General features: G+C 38.8%; 1 protein-coding gene across 2 annotated transcripts in view; it reads right to left on the bottom strand.

Annotated features, from left to right (window-relative positions):
- The window catches only part of LOC134358088 (LYR motif-containing protein 4), a 151993-nt gene that overhangs the window by 98082 nt on the left and 29565 nt on the right, over nucleotides 1-24346 (bottom strand). For both annotated transcript variants that reach the window (XM_063070037.1, XM_063070039.1), the window contains exon 2: nucleotides 6803-6923. In XM_063070037.1, the coding sequence (XP_062926107.1) occupies nucleotides 6803-6923 (121 nt within the window). The remainder of the gene's footprint in view (nucleotides 1-6802; nucleotides 6924-24346) is intronic.

Raw genomic sequence — 24346 nt, forward strand, 5'->3', positions numbered from 1 at the left:
CTTGCATATTGAAGTTCCCCATTTCAACTCTGATATTATCCTTATTAAATGCCCTTTCCAGCTCCTTTTGCAATTTCATGGACAAGTGGTCACAGACCAGAAATTTGTAAGTGTCAGGGAGCAGGAGTGAGTGCCATTGCTATTACAAAGGAAAAAGTGCTAGGCAAACTGAAAGGTCTTCAGGCAGGTGAGTCACCTGGACCAGACTGACTACATCCCAGAGTCGTGCTTCATCACATTGTGCAAAGCTAATACAGACCTATCCAAAAAGACTACTGGCTGTAATAGCTGCAAGAGATGGTTCAAATAGGTACTGAGCAAAGGGGGATGAAATGTTGACATTTCCGTCTGAATTTTTAGTCTTTCATGCTTTTTTGACATGACTGGAGAAAAAAGGAACACGTGGTTCACAAATAAAAAATCTCAGTTAAATTGATCAAAATTCCTGATTTTAAACTCATTTATGTGAGCAAAGGGTCAGGGCTGAAAACCTTTACAAACGGCTGTATCCCTCTATTCCTTACTTCTTCATGTAGCCATCTAAATGTTTTTTAAACAGTTACTATTATATTTCTTGTACCACTTTCCTGGCAGAGCTACTTTGTAACAAGCAATTAAATTGTAAGAGAACAAGGAGTCTCATTCTCTAATTTTGTGGAGAAATTATTTTCAAAGAACATGGCTGAAATGAGGAAGCCGTTCTATGAGTATAGTGGTTACTTGAAAACATACCAAAACCGCTGAGAGACCAGGTTATGAGGGTTTACACAGTGTGACACGATTCCAAAAATAACTATATTCCAAGTTGGAAAAAAGTACGTTTGATCTTGTATTACAAAACCAGCAAAGATGAATGATCTTATAGCAATAAAATGAAACTAAAATTAGTGATATAGTGAAATTAATGGAAAAAGCGAAATAAGTATTCCAAGTAGCATAACTAAGTGGTCAACAAAAAAATAATTCCCCGGTTGCCTATAACTCTAAACGAGACTAACCAACTAACAAAGACAAAGTATGAATACATAAGGTTCTACCATGCCCCAACCCATGTGACAAATCATCAATAATAAATGTGCAACCTAAAATACAATACAGACAGACATGGCTCCTACAATGTGTATGAAAATGTTATGCTTGAATGACAAAATAAAAGCAAAAAAATGAAATTACGGAATATCAATCTGACTTAGCTGTGAAATGTAATTGTTTGTTTTTGGCTAATTAAACACTTGGTTTTCACCACCAATGTTTTAATGTAATTTGTATCCAAGGTCTACAAAAAGAGAGCAGGATTGAAGTTCAAATGAATTTCGACATTGAAGCTTTCGACCCAACCACAGGAGCATTTTTATGGAAAATGCAGAGGCTCAGCATTACATCTCAAACACTTAGAATAGATGTTCAAGGTAAGTTATCCCTTATTCCACTAAAAAAGTAAAACGTAAAAGTATTTCCAATATGGCTTTCAACTCCTATTCCTTTCAATCTCTGCTTAAATATATCTATGAAATTCATGTTATTCACCTCATCTAATTTGTGGAAGCAGATTCTACTTTCTAACTACTCTCTGGATAAAGAAGTTCTCCAACATTCCACACTGAATTTATTAGTGACTTTTTTATTTAAATGGCCCATAGTTTTGAACAATGGTGGACTCAAACTATCTTAATGGACTGAGTTATAATTCTCAAGACCTCAAGATAAAGAGAGTAAACACGAGGAAATCTGCATATGCTGGAAATTCAAGCCACACACATCAAAGTTGCTGGTGAACGCAGCAGGCCAGGCAGCATCTCTAGGAAGAGATACAGTCGACATTTCGGGCTGAGACCCTTCGTCAGGACTAACTGAAAGAAGATCTAGTAAGAGATTTGAAAGTGGGAGGGTAGCTTTATTTGTCACATGTACATTGAATTCACATCAAAACAAATCAGTGAGGACTTTGCTGGGAAGTCTACAAGTGTCACCATGCTTCCAGCACCAAAGTAGGATGCCCACAATTCATTAATCCTCATCTTACATCTTTGGAATGTGGGAGGAAACCCCCACAGTTATGGGGAGAATGTACAAACTCCATACAATGTTGTTGGCACTGATTAACTGGATTCTGACAATTTGCACTCGTTCCTCAATCACACTTTATTTACTTGTGCACAAGGAGAACAGCAAGGCCCCTGTCATCAAACTGTTCTGAAGTATGAACAAAGAAATGCCATTTTTATACAGAACTTTATGAGTTAGATACAAATATTGATCCATAGAAGCATTGTGCACTTCTGAATCTCACAATTTACATATTTAAGGACCAAGCATAATACATATTTCAGATGTTAATAACCAGTTAAATCTACACATTAATGGCCAATAATACTTGAGAATTAGTAAAATAACTGTCCAACAGTAAGTGTTGCCCTAGAATCTTTCATTTGCATCTTTATCTTGTCTTAGTATGCTCGATGACCTTGTTTCCAGGCTTGGACAAAAAGGCTGTGCAAGAGTTAGACCTTCAAAGGCCATGCTCAGCCTGGGTGACTGCACTATGTCTGCACACACTCTATGTCAACTTACATATTGACTGCTGCTGTAGGTGTTGAATTCCTCAGAGAAAGGATGTACAAAATGTCTGTGCTTTGTTCAGTTAGCACACGATTTTAACCTCTGCTTTGCTGCAATTTCCACAGAGATGGGAGTTAAACCCCGATGTTACAACTGGAGTGTGCTAAATATTGTGATACCAAACCACCCCTACTCTTTTCTTTTTAAATCTTTTTATTAAATAAGTATACAAAAAGGTAAGCCATATAGACACTAATACATTGTTAGAATATAATAAAATTACAGAAGATATTAATACAAAAAAAAACTACAAACAATGTAATTTAAACATAACATACCAAGGTAACATAATAGTATACTAATTTTATATATATATCAATAGAGAAAAAGAAAAAAAAAACCCCAAAAAAACCCACCGTGCAACTAACTAAAAGCAAAGCAAAGCAATGGGCTAACTTGAAACCAAACAGAGTTAAACTTAAAATCACGTCCTCAATCCCGACCTCCATTAAAAACAGTAAAAAAACAAGAAGGGTATGTATTACATTAAATGAAAATATTGAATAAAAGATCTCCAAGTCTGTTCAAATTTAAATGAGGAGTCATAAAGATTGCTTCTAATTTTCTCCAGATTCAAGCATAATATCGTCTGAGAAAACCAAAAAAAGGTAGTTGGAGCATTAAGCTCTTTCCAATGTTGTAAGATACATCTTTTCGCCATTAAAGTAAGAAATGCAATCATTCTACGGGCTGAAGGGGAGAGATTACTGGAAATTTTAGGTAGTCCAAAGATAGCAGTAATAGGGTGAGGAGAGATATCTATATTCAATACCTTGGAGATAATATTAAAAATGTCTCTCCAAAAAGTTTCCAAAGTAGGGCAAGACCAAAACATATGAGTTAAAGAGGCTATCTGCCCCGGACATCTATCACAAAAAGGATTAATATGAGAATAAAAGCGCGCTAACTTATCTTTGGACATACGTGCTCTATGAACAACTTTAAATTGAATTAGGGAATGTTTAGCACAGATAGAGGAAGTATTGACTAATTGTAAAATCTGCCCCCAGTCATCCACAGAAATGGTAAACCCCAATTTCTGTTCCCAATCTACCCTAATCTTATCAAATGGAGCTTTCCTAAGTTTCATAATATTATTATAAATCATAGCCGATGCACCTTTCTGACATGGATTAAGGTTGATTATAGTATCTAAAATGTATGTAGGAGGAAGCATGGGAAAGGAAGAAAGTATAGTACTTAGAAAATTTCTAACTTGTAGATATCTAAAAAAATGTATTCTTGATAAGTTATATTTATTAGATAATTGTTCAAAAGACATAAGGGAACCATCTAAAAATAAATCCAAAAACCGTAAAATACCCTTAGTCTTCCAAGTTTGAAAAGCACGATCCGTAAAAGAGGGAGGAAAAAATATGTTACCTAAAATAGGAATCGCTAACCCAAATTGATTAAGATCAAAAAATTTTCTGAATTGAAACCAAATACGCAAGGTATATTTAACTATCGGGTTAGACACCTGTTTAAGGCGTTTCCAATCAAAAGGAAGAGAGGAACCTAAAATAGAGCCAAGTGTAAAACCCTGAACAGATTGTAATTCCAATACTACCCATTTAGGAATGGATAGTATATCCTGGTCCAGTAACCAGAATTTCATATGTCGAATATTAATTGCCCAATAGTAAAATCTAAAGTTAGGTAATGCTAAGCCTCCATCTCTCTTAGCTTTCTGTAAATGTATTTTACCCAGTCTCGGGTTTTTATTCTGCCAAATAAATGAAGAAATTTTAGAGTCAACTTTGTCAAAAAAAGATTTTGGAACAAAGATTGGTAATGCCTGAAATATATATAAAAATTTTGGCAAAAAAAACATCTTAACTGCGTTAATACGACCAATCAAAGTTAAATATAAAGGAAACCATTTAGATGAAAGTTGAGTAATATGGTCTATTAATGGTAAAAAGTTAGTCTTAAATAAATCTTTGTATTTACAAGTAATTTTAATCCCAAGATATGAAAAATAATTATTAATCAATTTAAATGGAAATTTATAATATAAGGGAAGTTGTTTATTAATCGGAAAGAGTTCACTCTTACTAAGATTTAACTTATAACCTGAAAAAAGACCAAATTGTGCTAATAACTCTAAAACAGCCGGGATGGATTTTTGAGGATTAGAAATATATAAAAGTAAATCATCAGCATAGAGTGATAATTTATGGGACTTTAAGCCCCGAGTTATCCCAGTAATATTTGGAGATTCTCGAATGGCAATTGCAAGAGGTTCTAATGCAATATCAAATAATAAAGGACTAAGAGGACAGCCTTGTCGAGTACCTCGAAAAAGAGGGAAAAAAGGTGAACTTAAAGAGTTAGTACGGACCGAGGCCACAGGAGAATAATATAAGAGTTTAATCCAGGATATAAATTTCAAGCTGAAATTAAACCTTTCAAGCACCTGAAATAAATAAGGCCATTCTACTCTATCAAAAGCTTTCTCGGCATCTAAAGAGATAACACACTCAGGAACATTTTGTGAGGGAGTATAAACAATATTTAACAGTGTACGAATATTATAAAAAGAGTAACGACCTTTAATAAAACCCATTTGGTCTTCCGAAACAATAGAGGGAAGTACTTTTTCTAATCTATTTGCTAATAACTTAGAAAAAACTTTAGAATCAACATTTAATAAAGATATTGGTCTATAAGATGCACATTGAGCAGGATCTTTATCCTTCTTTAATATTAAAGAGATTGACGCTCTATTAAAAGATTCAGGAAGTTTACCAAGTTTCAATGAAGCCTCAAAAACCCTACAGAGCCAAGGGATTAATGAAAGAGCAAAACATTTATAAAATTCTACGGTAAACCCATCAGGGCCAGGAGCTTTCCCCAAATTCACAGAGAAAATAACATTCTTAATCTCATCCATGGTAATAGGAGTATCTAACATAGAAGCCATATCCTGTGAAATCTCAGGGAAGTCTAAATTATCTAAAAAATCATTCATATATTTAGAATCTCGAGGAGACTCTGATTGATATAAGGAAGAGTAAAAATCACAGAAGGTTTGATTACCACCCCTACTCTCAAAGTCTTTTCTGGCTCAATTTACTGTGACTATCCTTCCAAATATTCCTTTTTAAGCACCATAGTCAGTGCAGATTATAAATATTTTCTTTGCTGACTATCAACCCAGGCACACTCAAGAATGTGAGCTTAGCATACTGCTCTACTTTTGCTGCACACGACTGCAAGGTTAGGCACAGCTCAAATGCTATCAATAAATTCGCCAATGGAAACTCTGATGGCAATGAGGAGCAAGATAGATTGGCTTGCTGATTGGTGTTAGCAAGACCAAGGAATTGATTATGGACTTCAGGAAGCAGTGGTCGGGAGAAGACACAACAGACCTCATTGAGGAGTCAGTGGTGGAAAGGGTGAGCAGCTTCATGTTCCTTGCTATCAATATCTCAGAGGATCTATCCTGGGCCAGACACATTGATGCACTCATAAAGAAGGTATGTCAGTAGTTATAATTCATTAGGAGTTTGAGGAGAATTTGTTACGTCAAAGACTCTTGCAAATTTCTATAGATATACAGTGGACAACATTCTGATTGGGTGATTTATAGCCTGGAATGGAGGCTCCAATGTGCAGGATCGAAAGAGACTGCAGATTCAGCCAGTTCCGTCATTGACACAACCCTCCCCACCATAAAGGATATCTTCTAAAGGAGGTGCCTAAAGAAGGCAGCACCCATCACTAAGGACCCTGACCATCTGGCACATGCCCTCTTCTCAATACTACCATCAGGAGTCTAGAGACCCATAATCAACATTTTAAGTTTCTTCCCCTCAGCCATCAGCACAACAGTCCATGAACCCATACATACTACCCCAGTATTCCTCTTTCACACTTTTTTGTAACTGATAGTATTTTTTGTCTTGCACTGTACTGCTGCCATAAAATAACACATTTCATGACTTATGTCAGTGATAATAAAACTGATTCAGATTCTATTCCCCCCAAATCAGGAAAATTCTGGCAACACTGCTGATCACAAATCTACCCCAACTCTGACCAAAATACCCTTTGATAAGATCCTTCTGCTGCAATCACTTAATTTAGTAGTTGCACACTGTAAGTAGAAATTGAATAAGATTAGCAAATCAGTAGATATATGAAGACACAAAATTTAGCTCCAAAGGTGCCTTACCTGTCTCCTAATAACTTCTGTGTTGGTTTTAGCCTTTTCTATTAGCTCTTGAATAACTTCAGTACTTGTCTCATTTTTGTGTTCTCGAAAAGTATCCCTAATCCTCCGGAGTGCAAATGTCCTTCAAGATGAAAAGGAACACATTAACATTTATTTTAAAACAATTCAATCCCACTTTATGGCATTTTGTTCACATAGACACATTTAACGTAAGAACATTTTTGTGGTTCCTTACTTTGGACTTCCTTACATGACAGAATTGTTAGGTAATATTTTAATCAATACCTTATTTAAAACAATAAAATTTAGATTGCTCCTTTATTTACAATGAATAAATATGATTGGCCCAAATTAGTTGCCCAGAAATCCTGCTCATAATTGCCACCAAGTAACTAGTGATTTAATATAAATACTCTCTCTTTTCTTCTTTGTTGCTGAGTGACAAGGAAACTTACTTCAACTCTGGTTTTATTGATTCTGAGATGACTAATGAGCTCAACATGGGACCGCAGACTCCTCCACAAATGGAGCAAATGGTGGCTAATGTATGAAGTGCTGTGCTACCTAATCCTGGGTTTTAATGTGCTCCTACTTCATGCTCATTTTCAGCTTTGAGTAGCCATGGGCTTGAGGTTCTCGGAATTCATTGGGGATGTTTCACTTCTTGAAGTTCTGAGTACATCCTTGAATCAAATCTTTTGCCTTGTGTCAGGCATGTAAACTATGTGGCCAAATAATATTGCCCATTGAGAGTAACCAGGCCTCAACAAAGGGTACGTTGGCCTGCAAGAGCATGCTGATGGCATTCTTCCAGTGAAGATTTTTACGCAAAAACATTGGTAGTATTTTTCCAACGCTTTGAGATGTCAAGCAGTGAATTCAGGTAGTACTTGAGGAAGAATCTCCCCATTTGTAAAGGTAATTGTATATGGAGCTAGTTGCCATATGTAGCTTAAAAAATAGCATTAAGGGGAAGTGGGAGAGGAAAGAATTGGATCTGCCAATGGAGTTTGATGAAATGGTGTTGGAAGAGCCACTGGATAAAATCAAAGCAATTAATACTTTTCTCTGATCAAGCCTGTCAGTTTTCATCACCCACACTGCTATTATTCATGAATAAATATTGACAACAAATGCTTACTGTTCATTTGATCACAAGTAACTGTACCAATTCTGATACTCTTAACACCACATTCCCAGTGGGAGTTGCTCACCTGAGGGAGGACTCGTGTTTAATCAGCTCCTCCTACACCAGGACATAGTCTAGTGGGAGAGCTTTTATTGCTAAAGATTAAAGCTAGGTCCTCCCTGAGCATTTTATACTGTTGTTTTAAAGTATATCTAACTTTTAAGGTTCAACCCTCTACTCTCAGGCTCTGCAAGTTTAAAAAATTTAATTCAATTTACAAATGGAAATTCAAAACACAGGATGGAGTGTAATCTTATTCTAAATTTAACAAATCATTATTTATACAACATTCACACCCTCATCCCTACAACACTAACTACTAAGTAATAGACATTATTTCATGAAAAATTTCCTTCAATCTACTATATATATCCATATGCAAATATTAATGGCCAGATGTCATACTATTACTTAACTCTCTTCCATACTGTCTTTAGTAATGTGGCTCAAGACTTAATCAACCGTAGTTTAGTCCATTAATAGAGCAAATTTTGTTAACCCTATCTGCCATATGATATACAGCAAGTGTAGGTAAATGAAGGTTGGCATTGGCATGACAGGGTGAAGGGCTTTACTGTACTGTGTGATACAGTGACCATGACTGGAAGTTGAATATCTATTATAGCTGCTCTGATCATGTGAATTTCCATAAAATGTGCTTCTGAGACGTCTTCCTTATTCCTTCTATGATAGATGACAGAACCTTTGGTTGCATCCCACCTCTCTCCCTGTATCACAGCTTGCACCCCAATTCCTCCTGGTAGGAGCTAAGACTGTGTTCTCCTGGAACTCACTGCCTACGAACCCCCGATGGATCACCCTTCAAAACATCTGCTAACTTCCACAGTTTTCAACCACCAAATAGAGCCTCACCGCCCCCCCCCCCCCCACCGGACCTTCCTATTTCAGAACAGCAGAGATAATTTTCTCTGCAAGTCCTTGGACCACACTTCCACCTCTCCCAACTACTTTTCACAGCACTTTTCCATGTAATTTTAAAGATGCAACCCATGCTCCTTTACTTGATTTCTTTCCACTATCTAGAGATGAAAACACCCTTTCAGGTGATGTAACAATCCATTTGAACTTCTTCCAATTTAGGGTATTGCAGTTAGTGTTCACAATTTGGGTCCAACTACATTTAAAAATCTGTATAATGAACGAGTAACACTTTGCAGAACATGTCTATTTAATTTGCATCGAGCTTCCAGATGCCTGTCACTTCAATTCTTGGCTCCATTCCCACCCTGAACCAACTTTTTAGAAATTTTGAGATCGAAACATCTCTTTAATTTGGCAAATTTATGTTACTTAACTTACACAATTGTAAACCTACTTTTCCAATTATCCTTGCATTGTTAACCTATGTTTTCATTGTTTTTATAAGCTTAAAGTGTCTTCCAACTTTAAATACCATGCAAAGTTAAAGGCCATACTTAACAAAAAAGACAGCCTCATAAAAATGTGATCACTGTTAGCATGATGTCAAGCAACTTTAAAGGCTCAGAAATGAAACAATTTAAATTGTTTAGTCTTATCCTTGCATTCAGTCAATTCTTAGATATTCAGAATTAAGTCACTTATCTTATTCTTTAATGGCCTCCTGTTCACCCTAGCTCTTAATCCAATCTTCCCTTCCCCATTTCATCGCTGCTGAATCTTACTCTTTTTCTTTCCAGTCCTGACAAAGGGCCATGGCCCCAAATGTCAACTGTTCATTTCCCTCCATAGATATTGGCTGACATGCTGAGCTCCTGCAGCAATTGTACGTTGTTCACTCTAATTCATTTTGCTTGAATATTGTTCTGACATCTTTCTTACTTTACAGTCCCAGCAACTTTCATTAGGCATTGTTTTCTTCTCTTTTGTCATCTTGCACACTTTGTATCCTTTTTAAAATGTTCTTCTCTCACTCCACAAAGCTCTATTGTCATTAAATCTGTATGTTTTTTTCTACTTGTGGTGCCCTATTATGTGTCTTTTCAGAATGCTTATAAACTTCCAGGTGTCTTCTGCATTACTTCAACAATTAGAACTGCTTCTGTGCTTTCTTTGTATCATTTTGCTCAATTCTTTGTGATGACCTACAGGTGTCTGCACAAAATATCCAGGTCACAAAAACTACTAAGTAATATTACTGCAAATACAGAAACAGAAGTAATTACTCCCACATTCTTATTCAGTGTACTATGCAAATTACTGACAAACAACATTCAGCTTTTCTCATGACTTAGCTAAAATAATTTTATATCACCTGCACACCTTAATTGGGACGAACTGAGTCACACTTAGTTTCGTGTCTATAAGTTTATCCTCATTTTCTTTCCATTGCTAACACAACCTTGCAAGCTCATACATAATACATTTCAATCAATAAGGTTTCGTTGGGCTAGTGAATGCCAATCCACTGCTGCACACTGGCAGATGGCAGCACTTTTAATTAGGGCCTGTTCACCTATGAAGAGACATGGGGCGGTATTGTTAATAGGATTTGCTTAATATGAAATCTAATTCTCATTTGCAGCTGGTCCATATCAGACTGCTCATTCTCTGGTAGCTTTACAGTATTCAGAGACAGACATTTAAACAAATGACATGTCAAAATTTCTTAAGAGTCTTTGAGCCAAGCATCTCTGAATAATTTAATTGAAAGTACATTTCAATCACAACAGATTATGTGGTTTTCAGTGACCTACAAAGATGAGAGGGAAATAATCTTTAATCATGACTAAACAAATACAGAAAGCTTCAAGTTTTAATATTGTTACAAAGCAACAACAGAGAGGCAATACAGTCCCTGTCACTGATTGATCTACTCAGCTAGAAACTTAATAGTAATAGGGAAATAAATTACAAGTAGGGTAATAAACACGAGATTCTGCAGATGCTGGCAATCCAGAGCTACACATACAAAATGCTGGAGGAACTCAGCATGGTCAAGCAGCATCTATGGCAATGAATAAACAGTCAACATTTTGGGCTGAGACCTTTCTTCATGACTGGAAAGGAAGGGGGAAAATGCCAGAATAAAAAGGTGGGTGGCGGAGTTAAAAGGATTAGCCAGAAGGTGATAGGTGAAGCCAGGTGGATAAGAAAGGTAAAGGGCTGGAGAAGAAGGAACCTGACAATAGGAGAGTGGGCCATGAGAAAAAAAGGTGGGGCATGGGGGGAGGTGATAGGCAGGTGAGAAGGGGTAAGAGGTGAGAGTGGCTAGTAGAAGAAAAGGAGGAGAAAAAAATTACCAGAAGGAGAAATCGATGCTTATGCCATCAAGTTGGAGGTTATCTAGACAGAACATAAGATGTTGCCTCCACAGCGTGGCCTCATTATGACAAAAGAGGCCACGGAGATATGTCAGAATGGGAATGGAAATAGGAAATAAAGTGGTTAACCACAGGGATATTCCTCTTTTGGCGGATGGAGTGGAGGTGCTTGACAAAGCGATCTCCCAATTTACATCTGATTTAGCCAATGTAGGAGGCTGCATTGGAGCACTGAATAGGCGACCCCAAAAGATTCACAGATGAAGTATTGCCTCATCTGGAAGGATGGGGCCCTGAATGGAAGTATGGGAGGAGGTGAATGGTCAGATGTAGCATTTCTGCCACTTACACGGAGGGAGATTAGTGGGGAGGGGCAAGTGGACAAAGAAATTATGGAGGGAGCGATCCCTATGGAAAGCAGAGAATGGGGGTTGGTAAAGATGTAAGGATGTGTTTGGTGTTACGATCCAATTGAAGATGGCAGAAATTGCTGATAATGATGTGATGGATGTGGAAGCTCATGGGGAGGTACGTGAGGATTAAAGGAAGGCTGTCTCCATCACAGCAGTGCGAAGATAAGACCACAATACCATAAGATATAGGAGCAGAATGAGGTCATTTGGCCCATTGAGTCTGCTTTGCCATTTCATCATGGCAGACCCAATTTCCCTCTCAGCCCCAAGCTCCTGCCTTCTCCTTTATCCCTTCATACCCTGGCCAATCAAGAATCTGTCAACCTCTGCCTTAAATACAGTGGGATGCAAAAGTTTGGGCACCCCGGTCAAAGTTTCTGTTACTGTGACTAGCTAAGCGAGTAAAAGATGAACTAATTTCCAAAAAGCATAAAGTTAAAGATGACACATTTCTTTAATACCTTAAGCAAGAAAACTTTTTCATTTCCATATTTTATCATTTCAAAATAACAAAAAAGGAAAAGGGCCCGAAGCAAAAGTTTGGGCATCCTGCATGGCAGTACTTAGTAACACCCCCTTTGGCAAGTATCACAGCTTGTCAACGCTTTCTGTAGTCAGCTAAGAGTCTTTCAATTCTTGTTTGGGGGATTTTCGCCGATTCTTCCTTGCAAAAGGCTTCTAGTTCTGTGAGATTCTTGGGCCGTCTTGCATGCACTGCTCTTTTGAGGTTTATCCACAGATTCTTGATGATGTTTAGGCTAGGGGACTGTGAGGGCCATGGCAAAACCTTCAGCTTATGCCTCTTGAGGTAGTCCATTGTGGACTTTGCAGTGTGTTTAGGATCATTATCCTGTTGTAGAAGCCATCCTCTTTTCACTTTTGGCTTTTTTACAGGCGGTGTGATGTTTGCTTCCAGAATTTGCTGGTATTTAATTGAATTCATTCTTCCCTCTACCAGTAAATGTTCCCTGTGCCACTGGCTGCAACACAAGCCCGAAGCATGATCGATTCACTCCCAAGCTTTGTTGGAGAGAGGTTCTTTTCATGAAATTCTGCACCCTTTTTTCTCCAAACATACTTTTGCTCATTGCGGCCAAAAAGTTCTATTTTAACTTCATCAGTCCACAGGACTTGTTTCCAAAATGCATCAGGCTTGTTTAGATGTTCCTTTGAACCTTTTGAATGGAACTTTTTGGCTGCATTCTAAAAGCACGGCCTTCCGTACTGAGGCTGTGTCCCCTGGTCTTAGATTCTCCCACCATAGGAAACATCCTTTCTGCATCCTCTGTATCATGGCCTTTCACCATTCAATAGGTTTCAATGAGGTTGAACCCTTCTAAATTCTTCATATGACAAGCCATTCAATCATGGAATAATTTTCATGAACCTCCTTTGAACCCTCTCCAATTTCAGCACATCCTTTCTAAGATAAGGAGCCCAAACCTGCTCACAATATTTCAAATGAGGCCTCACCTCTGCTTTATGAAGTCTCAACATTACATCCTTGCTTTTATATTCTAGTACTCTTGAAATGAATGCTAACATTGCATTTGCCTTCCTCACCACAGACTCAACCTGCAAATTAACCTTCAGGGAATTCTGCACAAAGACTTTTAAGTCCCTTTGCACCTCAAATTTTTTGTATTTTCTCTCAATTTAGAAAATAGTCAACTCTTTCATTTCTTCTACCAAAGTGCCTGACTATACACTTACTGACATTGTATTCCATCTGACATTTCTTTGCCCATTCTTCAAATCTGTCTATGTCCTTCTGTAGCCTTCTTCCTCAAAACTACCTGCCCCTCCACCTATCTTCATATCATCAGCAAACTTTGTAACAAAGCCATTAATTCTTTCATCCAAATCATTGACATACAACATCAAAAGAACTGATCCCTACACAGACCCCTGTGGAACACCATGAGTCACCAGCAGCCAGTCAGAAAAGGCTCCTTTTATTTCCACTCTTTGCCTCCTGCCAATCAGCCACTGCTTTATCCATGCTAGAATCTTTTCTGTAATACCATAGGCTTGTAGCCTGTTAAGCAGCCTCATATATGGCACCTTGTCAAAGGCCTTCTGAAAATCAAAGTACACAACATCAACCGATTTTCCTTTGTCTGTTCAACTTGTTAATTCTTCAAAAGAATTCCAATAGATTTGTCAGGCAAGACTTTCCCTTGAGGAAACCATGCTGACTATGGCCTATTTTATCATGTGCTTCCAAGTACCCTGATACCTCATCCTTAATAATCAACTCCAACATCTTCCCAACCACTGAGGTTAGACTAGCAGGCCTATAGTTTCCTTTCCTCTGCCTCGCTCCCTTCTTGAAGAGTAGAGTGACATTTGCAGTCATCCAGTCTTCTGGAACCATTCTAGAATCTAGTGATTCATGAAAGATCATTAGTAATGCCTCCACAATTTCTTCAGCCACCTCTTTCAGAACTCTGGGGTGTACACCATCTGGTCCAGATAACTTATCCAACCTCAGATCTTTAAGTTACCCAAGAACCTTCTCTCTAGGTTATGGTAACTTTACACACTTCATGACCTCTGACACCTGGATCTTCCACCATACTGCTAGTGTCTTCCACATAGGTGGTGAGTATTGGTGTCTGGGAAATGGAGCAGATGCACATGAGGACATCATCAATGGTGGAGGAAGAGAAACTCCATTCTTTGAAGGAGGAGGTGGATATCTCTGATGCCTGGAACAGAAAGCCTCACTGTAAGAACAGATCTGGTGGAAAAGAAGGAACTTTGAAAAGGAAATAGTATTTTTACAGGACACATGGTGGGAAGAGGTATAGTAAAGATGGCTGTGGGAATCAGTAGGTTTATAAAATATGTTGGCAGGCAGTTTGTCTCCAGAGATGGAGAAAGAGAGAGATTGTGAAAGGCGAGGAGGTGTCAGAAATGTGAATTTAAGGGCAGGGTGGAAGTTGGAAGTAAAGATGATGAAATTGATGAGGACATATGAAGTAGCACCAATGCAGTCGTCAATGTAGCGCAAGGAAAGCTGGGGAGCAATACTAGAAAAGGCTAGGACCATGCACTGTTCTCCATAGCTAATGAAAAGGCAAGCATAGCTGGGTCCCATGCAAATGCCCATGGCTATTCCTTGAGTTCAGAGAAAGTAGGAGGAGCTGAAGGAGAAATTGTTGAGGGTGAGGACCAGTTTTGCCAGATGGAGAAAGGTGGTGATGGAGGGGAACCGGTTGGGTCTTCTGTTGAGAAAGAAGCAGAGAGCTTTAATGCATTCATGATGGCCGATAGAAGTATATAGGGACTGGACATCCATTGCGAAAATGAAGCAGTCAGGGCCAGGGAATTGAATGTTGTTGAGGAGATCGAGAGCATGAGAAGTGTTGTGGATGTAGGTGGGAAGGGACTGAACCAAGGGGGATAGAGTGGAGTCAAAATATGTGGACAGGCGTTCAGTGGGGCAGGAGCAGGCAGAGATAATGGGCCTACCCAGACAGTCACGTTTGTTGATCTTGGGCAGGATGCATGAGCTAGCAGTGCGGAGAAAGGGAACTACGTGTTTGGTGGCACTGGATGGGAGTAGTCTAGATTTGATGAGGTAGTGATGGTGTCAGTGACGAGTTTCTGATGGTCTGGAGTGAGGCCCTTTTCAAGGGTTAAGTAAGAGGAGGTGTCTGAGACTTGCCTCCTGGCCTAAGCAAGATAGAGGTCAGTCTGCCACACTACAGTAGCATCCCTTGTCTGCGGGTTTGATGGCAAGGTTGGGATTGCTGAAGACAGAGTGGAGGACAGTGCATTCAGAAGGGCTACAGTTTGAGGAGGAGAGAGAAGTGATGAAATTAAGCTGGTTGATGTTTCATCAGCATTAGAGATGAAAAGATCCAGGCAATACATTAATTACTATGTCCCCAAAGAAAGTATCAGCAGGCCCTGGAAAAAGTGGCTCCCAAGCAGTGGGTGCCGGGGTGGCCCCTTCACGGAGCCAGAGGATGTCCCTTCATTTAAAAAAAAGAAAAGATGGAAAGATCCAGAGCAGCTACAGAACTAGAGCAGGCTGTCCAAGAAAAGGAGGGCTGGAGACGGGAGAAGGGGTCATCAGTGCCACCTTACAAATAGGACTATTTCTAAGCCAGATATATTTTAACATACTTATTTTCCCATGTAATATAAAGCTGGATAAAACTTCAGAAATCGACATGCACTGATTCATGGCTTCCAGGTGAGAGGGACATTATCAAAAATAGCATGTCAAACACATCAAAAGGGCTTAAATTTATCAATATTCAAGTGAAGAAACCATTTCAATTTCTTTAATTCAGCTAGCATTGTTTCAATCTGCACACTGACTAATGTTACGAGAATACACATAAAATTAAGATGTTTGCTGGCCTGGGCTAGCATCAGTGGCATCAGCAGTTGGTCTGCCACCTGCCCTCAGGGGAAAGAGAGATAAGGAACAATGGAGCAGCGTCTGGAGATGTGTAATGAAGGGATGTGGGAGGAAGAGCTGTCTGGAGCGGCTCCCCCCTTTGAACCCTGAACTGTTTGAAGTGATGGACAGGCGATACCCCAGCAGGGGGATAAAAAGGGACAGGTTCGCTAAGACAGACACACACGCCACCCGAGGTAACGAGACCCTGGAAGCGGTGCGCTTCTCACGAGTGGGTGAGAAGTCCCAGACAACGACAAGGGTGGAAAGGTACGATCAGCGGGAACCCGGTGTGTGTCCGCCTTTGCCTGGGTGCCGGGTTCACTGCAGAGGATCGACCGCATCTGGAGGAGGGGTCACAGTCGGTGACCTCAGGTGACATCACCAAGGACCTGCCCAAAAGCTGTTTGTGAGCCATCCCGCTGGTCTGTGAGTGAAGCCGTTCTGAATGATGAGTTGTTCCTATTCTATCTCTCTCTTCCCCCACGTTGTCCACCGCCATGGCAACGATTACTGCGAACTGAACTACTAAACTGGACTGAACTTTGAGTCATTTTGAAATTGGTCATTTACCCCTAGACTACTACCCCTAGATTACTGTGTTGCTTGTTTCTGTAATAAAACTTTCTTAGTTCTAGTACTCCAGACTCCAACTGAGTGATCCATTTCTGCTGGTTTGGCAACCCAGTTACGGGGTACGTAACACTAAAAACATGTCAGAAACCATTAAGCTATCCATACACTATTTATTATTATAGTTATGCATATTTTAACCAAATATTCAAAAACAATATTAATAAAAGGAATTCTTATCCAGTATTAGGCTTCATTCTTATTTTCTCCCCTTCTCAAGCCACTGTCCATATTTGGTACAAAGTACATAATCCAAAGAAGAAATGACTTATGGACCAGATATCATGTTTCACAGATAAATATTGACCAGGACTAGAACAGCAGAGGTGTTCTCTCAAGTATCAACACATCATTAGATAGATTTAAGAGAATTGCTTTACACCTGCATCAGTTGGCATTCACAGTCTTGACATTGAAAACTGACAGTAATGTTGGTGGTATGCACATGTGCAATTAAACACAGAATTCGGAAAGTGTTGTCAGTGATTCCTTGCTTCTCCATGGGGTGTGCTCTTTTGCTGCTTTCTCCCATGTACTCTCCAGAAATCAGTACACAGGCAATGGTTTTGTGTTATTTTAAAAGATTCTTGCTATAAACACAAAAAACTGTAAGCATAGTTGAATGAGCTTATGTAACTATTTTAATGGCATATTATTAATAATCAGCAAACTCTCCTGTTGTATTTGATTTGGATGAAAAGAAATGCTTTTTTAAGGGCAGAGGACAGGGCAATTGGTATACAAGTATTGCAGTGTATACTTTAGAAAGGAATAAGAATTTCAGTTCTGGTAAAAGGCAGGCAAATTTGAAAAGGGTGATGAATATAGGCTTGCAGGTGATATACTTGAATGTACAGGGTATACGAAATAAGACAGATGACCTTGTAACATGGATGAAGATTGGCAGGGTTGATGTCGTGAACATCACTGAGTCGTGGCTAAAAGAAGATCATTGTTGGGAGTTTAATATTTAAGGATATACATTGTACCAAAAGGACATGAAGAAGCTCGGGCTTTACTCTTTGGAGCGAAGGAAGACGAGAGGAGACATTATAGAGGTATACAAGATATTAAGAGGAATAGATAGAGAGGACAGGCAGCGCCTCTTCCCCAGGGCACCACGGCTCAGTACAAGAGGACCTGGCTTGAAGGTAAGGGGTGGGAAGTTCAAGGGGGATATTAGAGGAAGGTTTTTTACTCAGAGAGTGGTTGGTGCGTGGAAGGTACTGCCTGAGTCAGTGGTGGAGGCAGATACACTAGTGAAATTTAAGAGACTGCTAGACAGATATATGGAGGAATTTAAGGTGCGGGGCGGGGGGGTTATATGGGAGGTAGGGTTTAAGGGTCGGCACAACATTGTGGGCCGAAGGGCCTGTACTGTGCTGTACTATTCTATGTTCTATGACAGGCAAGTAGGCAGAGCGGGTGGGGTGGCCCTGTTGGTAAAAATGACATAATTATTAGAAAGAGGTGACAGAAGATTAGAAAGTTTATTTACCTTATGGTTTAAGAATCTGTAATGGTTAAAAAAAAACCCTGATGGGAACAATATACAGGCCTTCAAACAGTGATCAGGATGTGAGCTACAACAGGAGATAGAAAAGGCATATAAAAAGGTAAATGGTTATATTAGTCATAGGGAATTTCAGTACGCAGATAAATTGGGAAAAATCACGTTGGTGCTGGATCAAAGGGGGAGAATTTGCAGAATACCTACGAGATTTTTTTTCCAGAGCAGACTGTGGTTGAGCCCTCTAGGGAAAGGCAATTCTAGATTGGTTGTTGTGTAATGAACTAGATTTGATTAGGGAGATTAAGGTAAAAGAACCCTTGAAATGGTGATCATAATATGATAGAATTCACCCTGCAGAGTGAGCAGCTAAAATCAGATGGATCAGTATTATAGTGGAGTAAAGGGAACTAAAAGGGCATGAGAGAGGAGCTGGTCAAAGTTGATTGGAAGGGGTCACTAGCAGGGATGATGGCAGAATGGCAATGGCTGAAATTTCTGGGAGAAATTCAGAAGGCGCAGGATAGATACATCAAAGAAGAAAGGGAAGATGAGGCAACCATGGCTGACGAGGGAACTCAAAGACAACATAAAAGCAAAAGAGAGGGCATGCAATGTAGCAAAATTTAGTAGGAAGATAGGGGATTGGGAAGCTTTGAAAAACAACAGAAGGTGAATAAAAAAAGTAATAAGGAGAGAAAAGATGAAATATGAAGGTAAGCAAGCTAATAATATCAAAGAGAATACCAAATTTTTTTGAGATATATCAAGAGCAAAAGAGAGGTGAGTATCGACACTGGACCTCTGGAAAATGACACTGGAGAGACAGTTATGAGGGACAAAGAAAGGGCAGATGAACACAATATGTATTTTATACCAGATTTTACTGTGGAAGACACCAGTAGTATGCCAGAAATTTGAGAACGCCAGGAGGCAGAAGTGCGTGTAGTTGCTTTTTCCTAAGGAGAAGGTGCTTGGGAAGCTATAGACAAGTCACCTAGACCAGATAGACTATTCCCCAGGATTCTGAAAGAAGAAGCTGAAGAGTTTGTGGTGGTATTAATAATGATCTTTCAAGAATCACTAGATTCTGGAATTGTTCCAGAGTACTGGAAAGTTGCAAAATGTCACTCCATTCTTTTAAGAAGTGGAGGGGGGGGGAGAAGAAAGGAAATTATAGGCCAATTATCCTGAACTAAGTGGTTGCTAAGATGTTAGAGTCCATTGTTATAGATGAGGTCTTGGGGTAGTTGGAGGCACAAGATAAAATACACCGAAGTCAGCATGGTTTCCTCAATGGGAAATCTTGCCTTTCAAATCTCTTGGAATTCTTTGAGGAAATAACAGGCAGAATAGACAAAGGAGAGTCAGTAGATGTTGTTTACTTGGATTTTTACAAGGCCATTGACAAGGTGCTGCACATGAGTTGCTAAACAAGGTAAGAACCCATGATGTTAATGGAAAAATACTAACATGGATAGTAGATTGGTTGACTGCGTGGATGCAAAGAGTGGGAATTACAAGGATCTTTTCCGGTTGGTTGCTGGTGACTAGTGGTGTTCTGTAGGGGTTAGTATTGGGATCACTTCTTTTCACAATTGACATCAATGATATGGATTATGGAATTAATGGCTTTGTGGCCAAATTTGCAGATGATAGGTGGAGGGGCAGGTAGTGCTGAGGGAGCATGGAATTATATAGAATGACTTGGACAGATCAGCAAAATGGTCAAAGAAGTGTCAAGTGGAAAATAGTAGGGAAGTGTGTGGTCATGCACTTTGGTAGAATGAATAAAGGGATAGACAATTTTCTAAATGGGAAGCAAAGTCAGAAATCAGAGGTGCAAAGGGATTTGGGAGCTCTTGTGTGGGATTGCCTACACATTAATTTGTAGAATGAGTCTGTGGTAAGGAAGGCAAAGACAATGTTAACATTCATTTAAGAGGACTAGAAATAAAAGCAAGGATGCCATGCTAAGGCTAAGACCATACTTGGAGTATTGTGAGCAAGTTTGGGGCCCTTATCTAAAGGATATGCTGGCATTGGAGAGGGTCCAGAGGAGGTTCATGAAAATGATCTTGGGAATGAAAGGGTTAATGTATAGGGAGAGTTTGATGACTCTGTACCTGTATTCACTGAAGTTTAGAAGAATGAGAGGGAATGTCATTAAAACCTATTAAATACTGAAAGGCCTAGATAAGAGTGGACATGGAGATGTTTCCTATAGTGGATCAGTCTGGGACCAGATGGTAAAGACTCAAAGTACGTTTATTATCAACGAATGTAGAAATTACATACCTTGAGATTTGTTTGCTTACAGGTGCTTACAAACCACGGTGCTACGAAAAAACACACACATCATGCAAACAATAGGAGCAAATGACAGCATTCTGATCCATTCTGAGACAACAGCTGCCAGAGCAGTTCACAGCTTTGGCACTGCAGAGAAAGGAATGAACATTGCGGGAGAGCAAGCAAAATCAGCCTGAATCTCACCTCCGGTCCCTCAGAATAGAGAGACGTCCATTTAGAACAGAGATGAGGAGGAATTTCTTTCACTAGAGGGTGGTGAATCTGTGGAATTCTTTGCCATAGAAGGCTATGGAGTTCAAATCATTGGACATAATTAAGGCAGAGGTTAATAGGTTGTTGATTAGTAAGGACATCAAATGTTATGGGGAGAAGGCAGGAGAATGGGGTAGAGAGGGATAAGTCTACTACCACTGAATGGTGGAGCATACTCAATGGGCCAAAAGGCCAGAGTCTGCTCCTATGTCTGATGGTCTTCTGGTCTAAAACACATTTGAAATATCAGTTACTGCTTTAATATTATGTGAGCATTCCAATTTACATTTAACACTCTGTAACACCACACAAAAAACTTTTCTTTTCCTGGTTTGTTATTTATGGGAATTCTTTAACATGATTGTTGTCTGACAGATGCATGAAAGACTAGTATCTTAGATCTTTATGGATAGTTTCCTTCAAAGTCAGTGTCAAGCACCATTACTGTGATTCAAAAGGCAAAATTCAAACCTACAAATCCGAAGTTCAATAACTTATCTCCAGACTGTGTTTGCCACCCATGATGTTCTCTTCTAAATAGTAAAAAAACTCCATAGACAACTGCATTATCACTTACACAAGAGAAAATCTGCAGATGCAGGAGATCAGAGCAACACATACAAGATGCTAGAGGAACTCAGCAGGCCAGGCAGCATCATTGTGGGCTGAGACCCTTTGGCACGACTCATCCTAAACAAGCAGTCCCACTGAAGGGTCTTGACCCGAAACTTGGACTGTACTTTCTTCCTTGGATGCTGCTTGGCCTTCTGAGTTCCTCCAGCATTCTCTATGTGTTGTTGTGTCATCACATACTTGTGCTTGGTTTGCGGGCATGAAATTGAGCCACTAGCTCAGTTTTCAATACTGGTTGCTTTTTTCAATTTGCCAACTTTCCATAAATTTCTCTTCACAAAAAGTAAGTTTGTCAAGTAAAAATAGTATCTTTACCTCACCAGACTTGAGCACAAAATAACAACCTCAATAACTTGACTCATAGTTCAAACCTTCATGTCAACTTCAATTCATTTTCTATTGTGTATTCTGCAATCTTCTGGTCTAAACATTTAGACTCTTACCTTCAATAGTAGTTTTAATACTGACTTTTAGTTTTCCCTTTGCAACACCCCAAGAATTCAATTCCATTACTTCTAAAAAAAAAGCAATCTGTTCATGGCCAAAGCAACATTTATTGTTCATCCCCAAACAGCAATGAGTTGCTTACTTGACATCATTTTTTTCTAAATACTCTTGTTCATTATATGACCAAACTGATAAATTACATCTCTGTTTCTTGATTCCACTGTGGATTGACCTCTGTTAAAATCACAAATTCTCTCTATAGTTGTCGTACATTAACAATGACTTATATTGTGTAAAGGCTCAATCACACATTTCAACCACTATTGAAACCATTTTTTCCCCAGTTAATGAAGATGGAGGAAATAATGAATGAAAAAAAATCACAATTTTCTTATTTTGCATCTCATGGATTAAGCTGAAAGATCTAGTTGCAATATTTGTCCAACTTTTCAATTGCTAGAATGTTGATAGGATAGCTTTGTCTTTGCACTTCAAATACAAATTGCTCCATCATAAAGCTGCATTTTGATTGCTAAGACATTTAGCATTCAAACAGCATTTTTACCAATATTACATCTGTGGAGTGTAAGAACCAATTTTAAATGGCCAAAACAGGAATCAAATGGGATGAATATTCCACCATAATAAAACATTTTTTAAATAAATTCTTCTCACAGAGGGTGGCAAATCACTGGAATTTCCTAACTCGGAAGGTTATAAAGGCTAGACCACTGAGGATATTTAATAAAGTAGATTTTATTTTTAATGTTAAGGAACTGACAACTATACGGAATTGGCACACAGATCAGCCATGATCCTAGCCTATAGACCACTCCTGTGCTTATTTTGTCACATTTTATTAAAACTAGTACTACTCTATATATCTCAGAGAGGGATTTGCAGCAATGTGAAATCCATGTACTGGTTGGTTCTGATGATAGATAGTGTACATCACTGTGTGGAACTTGGTTTGATAGAATATTTCTTATCATAAATTTTGAATTTAAGAAAACACCAGAGATTCTAAAGTTTAGCATCCTAATTATAGATTTTTTTTCAGATGTAAAACTTCTTTATCCTCTGCAGACCTTCAAATTTAAAAATATCTAGTAGATGATATTAAGTAGTAAGTGAAGATTTTGAATCATGATCCCACAAATTAAAAATATTTGATACATTAAATTATACTTACACACACCCGGTAAAGAGAATATTTGCTCATCTTAATCACGCTGTATTAAACAAGACTTTTTAGGTAAGAATAATGATGTGGCACTGTGATGGTTTGACAACCTACGGAGATTTGGCAGTGAAAATTCTTGCTATGTCATACATGTTGTACCACAAATACAATGGTTATAAACAGGCTAATGTATTCACTCAAGTGATGCGATGTGTAAGCAGAAAATATCATAATTCTGGGTTTTACTTGTAGAATCCTACACAAATCACAAACATTGCAGAGATAAAAGCAAAGATATCTAATCTAGGTCAATGCCTTCATGTGAATACTCTTGGGCATCATGAGATACAGACTTCTGCCAATTAAGGATTATTGCCCCACAAACTTGATTTATCATATTCCAACTACATAAATATGCTTCATGTCATTTGAATGACTATCAATAACCAAGATTTGTTCTCTAGGCTATATGCTGCTTTGCAATTCATGAATTCTTGCTATCACTTATCTTAATATAACCATGCAAAAAGCAATTGTTTTAGCAATCCAGCTATCCCTCATATTCTTACCTCCAGACACCCTAAAATTATCAAAGTTCTATGTAAGTTTTGTTATTGAAGTACACATATATCACTGTATACAACCCTGAGATACATTTTCTTCTGGGCATACTTAAAAAATTCTACAAAACAATATCTATAACTAAATCAATGAATGACTTCCCAATTACGGCATTCAACCAGAGTGCAAAAGACTGAAGAAGAAATCATAATAGTAAATAAATAAGCATTAAACATCAAAAATCCTTGAAAGTAGGAACATTTCAATGATGGGGCAAGTGAAGTTGACTGAAGATATCCCTTTTGGTTCAAGAAACTGATGGTTGAGGGGCAATACTGTTCCTGAACCTGGTGGTGTGAGTCTTGAGGCTCTTGTACCTTTTTCCTGATGGTAACAGTAAGAAGAGTGCATGTCCTGGGTGGTGAAGGTCCCTGATGATGGATCCTGCGACAGCCTTTCATGTAGAGGTGCTCAATGGTTGGGAGGGCTTTACCTATGATGGACTGGGCTGTATCCACTACTTTTTGTAGGATATTCCATTTAAGGGCATCAATGATTCCATACCAGGCTGTAATGCAATCAGTTAATATACTCTCGAAAGAAGTTTATCAAAGTTTTAGAAGTCATGCCAAATCTCTGCAAACTCCTAAGGAAGTAGAGGCACTGCTGTGCTTTCTTTGTAATTGCACTTACATGCTAGGCCCAAGACAGGTCCTCCAAAATAATAACA

This window comes from Mobula hypostoma, chromosome 17 (genome assembly GCF_963921235.1).
Source record: "Mobula hypostoma chromosome 17, sMobHyp1.1, whole genome shotgun sequence".
In the NCBI taxonomy this organism is placed as follows: Eukaryota; Metazoa; Chordata; class Chondrichthyes; order Myliobatiformes; family Myliobatidae; genus Mobula; species Mobula hypostoma.